We start from the raw sequence: 8176 nt of genomic DNA on the forward strand, positions 1-8176 counted from the left end.
AAAGAAAGGAAGAAAAAATTGCAGTACAATAACACAGAAGTGCCAGAAAATGCTTGAAACCATATTTTATTGAAACAACTGATCTGAATATGTGGACACAACAGAACATGTGGGACTTGAAATATATTTTCAGGTGACTTAATTTTCAAGAAACACGCAATTCTGTGGAGGTCCTGGAGTAGGTATACCAAAAATCCCTACCTGAATTCTGCTGGTTTGCATAATACTTCCTATTTGTGAAGTTGACCATACAGTACTAGTTCAGGCTGTATCTGCACTAGTGCTGGGTTTATTTCCCATGTAATTTTCCCCACACAGCAGGTACAAGGTGCTGCCTCTCCAGCCAGCACAAGACAATCCGGGAGTAACGAACGCAAGCGCAAAGAGCCTCGAGAGAAGGAGAGGGAGAAAGAGAAGAACAGCTGTGTTCTCTTGTAACGGCAGTGGAGTCCGTCTGGAGCCAAGTGCATGTCCTCAGAAGCAAAAACAAGGAGTAAAAAGGAAGACAAACCTGTTACATGCCGCCTGTGCCTGATTACCCCATGGATTTTGTTCATGTTCCAAGAGAGGATGGATGACTTTGTTACAATCAGACAGACTTCCGTCAAAGTCATAGTGCGTGCTGCTCAAGAGGGAATTCCAAATCACAGTTGGATGCGGCTGTGCTTTGAGTTAGTCATAAGAAATACTGCACCTTGTAGCTGAACACACAACTCATGGCAAGTCCTGTGTCATAGTGACATCCATTACTCATTACATCAGTTAGTAAGCTATTTTATCTTCTACTCTAAACAAAAGAGGTAATTCATTTTGTGTAAGGCTTTTTCCTGAAGTCTGTACACGAGCACAACGGAGTTCTGTGTTACTTCCATGGTATGAAACTATATCTTAGGCTGGGTATAGTCTCCATGACACAAGAGCCCAAATAACAGCTGGGCACTGCCTCCTCAGTGTGTCCAGATTTCTTTGCTTCTGGATCTGGTATGTTCTTTTTTTGAACCCAGATTTATACTTGTTACTGCTATCACTGCATCTCCTGGCCAGCTTTCTTGCCCCAAGAATGTGTGACTTGATAGGCAGCATACAAAAATTGTCATAAAACAATGGGGCATTTATTAAAAAGCAAGATGAATATTGTTTGCTTTCTTGCAACTACAAACTGGGTATGGCAACTCAGATGTTATCAGGGTTAAACAAGTAATTTTATAGGTAACTTCTTTTTCTTTTATTATTTTTTTCTCTTGTAGGTAAACTGGACCAGATAAGCTTTTATTTATTGACCTCTCCACATGATAGATGAATGACGAGAGGAAACTAAAGTCTATAATAATCGTTATTCTATATAAGAATGCAGAGTTAAAATAACTAACTATCTGCCTTTTATCCAGAAGTACCTTGAACTTTAACATGACGTTAACGTGTCCACTTGTATATTTAAGCAAGTGTACTGTAGTTAAAAAACACACTTTTTTTGTTTGTTTTATAAATCATGTATTCTTAAAAAAAGCACATTTCTGAAGGGGGAGAGAGGAGTGAAGCTGCTCTCTGAGATGGTTTGAGAGGTGGCCAGGTGTTAATATTTTGTTTTTTAAATCACTAATTTAGAATTTTTGGAAATCAGATTTTTCTAATTTATGGGAACCAAATAAACATGTTGTGTCTTGTAGTATTTATAGAATGCAGAAACAGAACACTTGATGAATTTTGAGGGAACCACAAATCTTCCTCCACTTCCATTAAATCAGTAACTATTACCTTCTTGCTGAACCTTTTGATAAAAATTTCTATTTAGCAATTTGTAGATACTTTTGAGAAAGGCTGCTTCTCCTGGCCAAGTTATGTATCTGTGCTTTACACCTTAGTGTTCACACAGAATAACCTGGGCAAGCTAAGGCAGCCAGGTGGAATATGACATTCCTGCTTTCAGGTGTTTGGAGAATGTCTATAAAAGTGGGTGTCTGACAGAAGTCCACTGATAAAAAGCCACTTTGCAATTATTTCAAGCAGACTTGCTGCATTGATGGCAACCAGTTATCACACACATCTGTTACCAACCTAGAATGAAAATTAGATAAAGGAAGAATGTCTTACTAACTAAAGGGCCAATTTCTATCACTTTTCTTCCATGCCTTTTCCTCTTTTGGTTTTTTTTTCCCCACTTTTGTTACAATTTCCCTTTTATAATGATGAAGTAATGAACAGTAGGAGGTCTCTAATATGTAAACTGTAAATTTAAAAATATCTTCTCTAGAAAAGTCATGCCCAGAGAAGTAATTTTAATACTTAATGTATGCAGTTCAGATAATTTTCTATGTCAAAGCAAAGGTTGATGTTTTTTTTTCCTTTGCAGCAGCCTAACTTCTTCAAACAAATTAATGTGATGGAGGATCACCAACATAATGACTTAGCTACTTTAAGTAGATGAGAAACTATTCCAATAGTGTCAGTAACAGAGACTTTAAGCCAGAATGTTGTTTAAAAACATTCTGTTACTAAGATTTTTCCAAATTTGTGTATTTACATTTATTTATTGACCTTGAAAAATAAATATGTCAAGCTAAGTGTTTGTTATTATTTTCAGTGACAGTATTGCCACTTTAACTCCTTTTGGAAGGAATCTAGCTGTTGTGGCTATGGAGTATATCTCTTTGCCTAAGATACTTGCTCGTATTAGAAGAATTCATGTAACATTTCCAGTTTCAGACAGATGTGCCTGAAACCTAATATACTGTAGTTAGAGGAGTTATTGTCCTTTGGTCCCAGAGGAGGAGGAGTTAAATGCAATGCGCATCATAAAGTCGGAACTCCCAGATAATTCAGCTTCTTTCAATAAAGGAGTAAAGGGTTTCAGGGTATTTGAGATGGAAGGCATGCTATGAGAACAGTCCTCTGTTAATATCCTTTTTTCTTTACAGGTCTTGAAGCTTTGGAAAAAAGGTAAAGAATTCCTGAAATCTAGGGCTGCATGGGTTGAACTTGTTAGTGGCAAAACTTATAAGCAGTTGAGCTTCCAAATATCCAAAATGAAATACATCTGGAAGCTTAATTTATACCCTGCTGGGGGTAACCATTCCAAAAGCACCTGTCACAGCTGGTATCTCTGACAGTATTTGAGGATCAAAAAACCTGAACAGAATTGCTCTTATCTATATGAAGTCAGCTTGGGAAACAGTATTGCGCAATATAGTCTTGGAGTACCAGGAAGACAATATCTGTTTACTTCATTTGCCTTTTTTTCTTTTTTTTTTTTTTCTCTCCAGCTCATGTTCTGGCAAAAGGGTATAGATTTATACTTTAAATCTGTTTATACAATTTAGCATGCACATGCTCCAAATACCTACATAATATATATGAAAGTGTCCAGAAAAGTAGAGTAGAACTTGTTTTCCACTAGATAAACGCTAGCACAGAAAACACAATCATAGAATTTTTGTTGTTGCATTACAGTTGTGACATTAAAAAAGCTACATACAAATATTCTTAAAATTAGCAAAAAACTGAGCACTGCCGTAGAGATAAATGTTTTTCAAGGCACTTGGTAAATGCTCAAATCCACCACTTTTCTTGTGACACTCATGGAATCTGCAACACAACAAAGCAGATCCAAAGGATTGTAACACCAGAGAATGAAATTAGCATTCCTGAAAATTCACTTAAACACAATGCAAAAACTACATTTTGTAGCTGTCCATGTAGTTAAAATTGGAAATAATGTGTTCAGAGTGGCTTTGCAGAGCTGCTCTTGTGGCTCACAGGCACAGGAGTTCCAAGGGAAGCACAAGCTCTGCTGGGAACCTCAGAGTGCCAGGCAGGCTCTTACTCACTTGGTATTTCACATTATTGTCATGGTTCTTCAAACTTGTATACACAAGCTCTTGAAAAAAATTTCCAGTATGTAATAAAAGGCAATTTTGAGTTCTTGAAATGGAATTTTCTTGTGCATTCAGCAGGAAATACTTGAGTAAAAGGTAAAGCTGGTGTTCTTTTAACTGAACCTTTCTTTGTTCCTGCTATACTGGTTCTGTAACAAAGTTAGCTCATTGCTTGGATCAGCTCTTTGCATTAGGATGCTTGTAACAGAAGCTATACAAACTACATCCTTCAATACAACATACGGAATTAAGAGCTTATTTTATATAAAGTAGATTTGTAAAGGTTGCAGCATTAAACAGGTGACTCAGGAAATGCACGTTAATAGATGCAGAATCTTCATGAGAAAGCATATTACAGAAAAGCAAAAATAACAAGCTAGAGTTTGGATGCAGTAGAGTGTTCCCATTTTTTTCCATCTGTGCTATGATGAACAACACCTTGGTAGCAAGAAAAATCCAACACTGAAAAATGTTCATACAGTCCAGGGATAGCAATTGTCACATGTAAAGCCTGGAAATAGCATTTATCTTGATGAGTGCACATCTTTCCTTTTTTATAAGCATAATTAGCAACAGACTGTTAGTGTTGAGTGGGGAAATTGGGTGAGGTGAGTGACACCTTCTCAAACCACATCATTTGCACAGAGTCTGTCTGATGTTCACAATGTTTCTGTACAGCTCCCTCTTGTTCCCAGCTTGTCCAGTAGCAAAGCAATGGATTCAAGCTTGGCTGTGATCTGCTTTGGTGGGGAAGAAGTGCCACAGGGGAATGCTGAGGAGGAAAGAGAGGCTACAACATGAAAGTCCCTATGCTACCTCTTGAGATTGTTTAAGGCTTTGTCCTTAACTTTGCTGTTATTTTGGACATAAATAGCTGTGGCACAGCAGGCAGTGGCTGGATTTTCTCACCTAGGTAATGCCCAGCAGGTTCATTTCCTGGCAGGTTGGCAGTGTCTGTCCTTGGACACACTGCTCTTTGCTCTTACTGTGCTTTAAAGTCAGGACTAGCTGTGCTGATCCTCTGAGAGCTCCAAATGTTTTTATTAAATGTCAGTTGCCTACTGTTCAGTTCTGGTCAGTGTCAGCTCCTATCACCCTGAGCTCTCTTTGCTGGAGAGTTCTCTCTAGAGAACTTGCTGAAATCTGCCTTCCCCATTCCTTTTCTGGTTTGTATGATTACTTGTGTTCATGGAGAAGCTTTGTGTGCTGAAATGACCAATTCCTTGCTTTTCAAGGTTAAAACCTTTAAATATTCAATTAATTATCTTTAGAAAGTCAAGATTCTACATTTGCCTCTACTCAACAGCATAGAAAAATGTGCAGCAAAACAGTGTTATTTTTGAAAAATCATAGGGAACAATTCAGATGAAGTTTCAGCACTCAGAGTAACTGAAAAGTTTTCTAGCTCAGTATTAACAGTGCTTACAAATAGTGTACCACTGATGAAAACAAAGGCAGCTGCTGCTCTGAATGTAATCAGTGGAGCCAGAAGCTGAGGCACTGCCCATGCTGCCCTCGCAGCAAGTTGAGCACTCAGGGCAGCAGCTGCTGGGGCTGTGTCAGTGTTCTGGGGCCAAAAGCGAATGAAATAGGGTTTGATAGTCAAACACTCAGCCAAATGTACAAAGACCTTGGGGTGGACAGGGACACAAATGCAGCTAAGTTTTACTATTTTTTAATTACTCTCTTGAATTTCCTTTTGTGTTGACCCACGTTCAGTGTAGGTCCCATCCAGCTTAAGTGATACCTATTGTGAAACATGAGGATTGATTTAAGAGTGTCTCATGAGCCAAAGCCTTTAGCTGAGACAAGCTGAGGTTCTCCATCACAGAGCTGGATGAAATAATGGGATACTTGGTCTGTCTTGGTGTTCATGTTCTTTTCCCTTGTTGAAGCTTTCAGTAAAATGTGATTGGGTTTTTTGAGTTAAAACTTCAGCTGTAACTTTTCAAAGTTAAGTTTACACTAAGCAGTTTTGAAAATTTCACCTGACTCAGTTTAACATTTTTAGATTTCTTCTAGGCGTGCTTCCAAAAAAGCTGGGATAACTTGTAGTGTTGTCAGAAACCTTGTGCTGGCTTTTGTTCTTGCTTACTGGCACATGCTACAGGAAAGGGTCAAAGTTGCAATTAGAAGAAACACCAGTGTGTCTTAAATCACTTGAAAAACTTAAATCAGCTGAGTAATGGGAACACCCTAGGGTTTGGTCATCTCCTGTTTTGGGGAACTCCAAAATAACTATGAAAACAGACAATTTTCTCTCTAGTATTTTGGTATCAGGGCATCAATAGGCCTCTTAATTTTAGGGCTTTTGTTACTGTAGATTTACCAGAACCAGAAACTGGTCTATATTAATTACTGTTTCGTTCACAATTGAGTTTTAGTGAAGCCCTTCACACTGAAAGTTAGAAACTAGGTTCACTGTGAGGTGAGTACGTAACAGTATGGGGGTTTTGGCCAATTGCATGGGTAGAGATTACCACTGATTGTATTTACTGTAGGAAAAAGTATTGCTGTGGAAATAGAATCCTTCTTTTGCTTACAAAAGCACAGTAGTAGGTGGTGTCAAGACACTGCAGATGGATACAGTGAATCAGTGAACCTGCTTGTGGACTTTTAAACTACTTGCAATCCAGCTTTTGCCTTTTGTATCATGAATAGTTGCAATAATTACATGTCTGCATTCCATATACTTGGGTTGCAGCAGTATGCTTGTATTTCTGGATTTCTTACATGCTTTCTCTTAGGGACTGGCAAGCAAAAATAACTTTGGAGAACCCATTAAAAAAGTACCCTAGGTACAATGATTCAAGAGGCAAATGCATCGTAGCAAGGGTTTCTCCACCTGTATTTTGATAACTCTTGAAATCACTAGTGCTATAACATTGTGCTAAGAAGTGTGCCTAGTCCGGGAATTACAGTACAGGATGGATGCAATAAGCAAGATGCTGGTTTGGATTCAGTTTGTACTTGTAAAGACACCCCCAATGACTGCAGGTTGATATCAGATTGTACTGGGCAGTCATGTCACCTGTGAAATTTTTTCCCTGTGTTTTTGCAGTGTGTAATCCCTGTTTACAGACTGAGCCTAACAGCTTTGACAGCAGTACTTGGAACTACAGGAATTGTCAAGTACTGGTCCTGTGCCACAGAAATATGTTCTAAATCTGTTACTATCTGCTCAGTATTATGTTAATTCCTTACAGCAATTTCTTTATAAGGGAGTGAGAAATACTGTCAGCAGTTTCCCCACACTAAACTGATAGAGCTTTAATGTTAAATGACAGCATTTTGGTTTATATTACAGCTTTCAGCAAAACAAGTTCTTACCAAACTTTTTAAAAATTATTTTCAATTATCCTTTTATCTGTGCATCAGCTGCATAGCCATTATTTGTACAACTTGTGATAATCACCTTTTATATGTACATGTAAGCTTATTAAAGAAATTACTGACGAAACATATGAAAATGAATCTTACAGAAGTTGGCCCAAGTTCTCCAGTGCTAAGTCAAATATTTGTTGTCTTAACTGCCTTGACTGGGTTGTTTTACAATGAAATGTTTTAAAATAAAAACCCCACATGCAAAACCCTGATGTATTTTAGGAAAGTTCCTAAAGACTTCCTGATTAGTAATGTCTTCAAGATGCCACCAGAACTGTGCGATTCCTGTGTTAAATCAGCAGTTTGGCTGTGAGTCTGTTAGTCACCCAATGTTTACCTGATCTCTAAATCTAGTCTTAAAAGGAAATGCAAAATAAAGCTGATTCAAGTGACTGTGGATTTACCAAGAGAGGGGAGAAGTTAAATTTCTTAAGCTGTATTTTAGAAGTGCATGACACAATTAAATCTAGTCATGCAGTATCATTTGTACTACTGTATGTGAATGAAATCTTTTTCATCATGTTACACCATTATCCAACACTGTAATGGCATCTACAAGTTCAACTACTGAATGTTTTGCATTTTAAAAGCCTTAATTGTTTATATTGTATTAATGTGTTTTTAAAGACTATAAGGAAATAACATTTTCCTTGTAAATTGTTAAAATAATTTTGAACACAAATAATTTTCAGAGAAATCCAGTTCTCTATCTTAATACCCCTTTTTGTTGTCTACCACAAAGCTGTTAAATTCTGTTACCTTTTAAATAGTGTCTTCCCGTTATCAGCCTCTCTCTATTTCAAGGTCTTTACCCAACTGAGATTTATTTTGGTTAACAGTCTTCTGAAACTCATTGTATGTAAATAAATTTAAGTGAGCAAACAAATATTTCCTTTAGATATTCAAGTTCTTTCCTAATA

The 8176-nt window shown here is 37.5% G+C and overlaps 1 protein-coding gene across 1 annotated transcript in view; it reads left to right on the plus strand.

The window, feature by feature from the left end:
- The window catches only part of MINDY2 (MINDY lysine 48 deubiquitinase 2), a 30995-nt gene extending 22853 nt beyond the window's left edge, over window positions 1-8142 (plus strand). Inside the window, exon 9 of the mRNA XM_085070756.1 lies at window positions 319-8142. Coding sequence (XP_084926882.1) covers window positions 319-438 — 120 coding nt within the window. The 3' untranslated portion in view covers window positions 439-8142. The remainder of the gene's footprint in view (window positions 1-318) is intronic.
- Window positions 8143-8176: the final 34 nt, after the last annotated feature.

This window comes from Lichenostomus cassidix, chromosome 10 (genome assembly GCF_008360975.1).
Source record: "Lichenostomus cassidix isolate B80296 chromosome 10, HeHo_3.0, whole genome shotgun sequence".
NCBI classification, from domain to species: Eukaryota; Metazoa; Chordata; class Aves; order Passeriformes; family Meliphagidae; genus Lichenostomus; species Lichenostomus cassidix.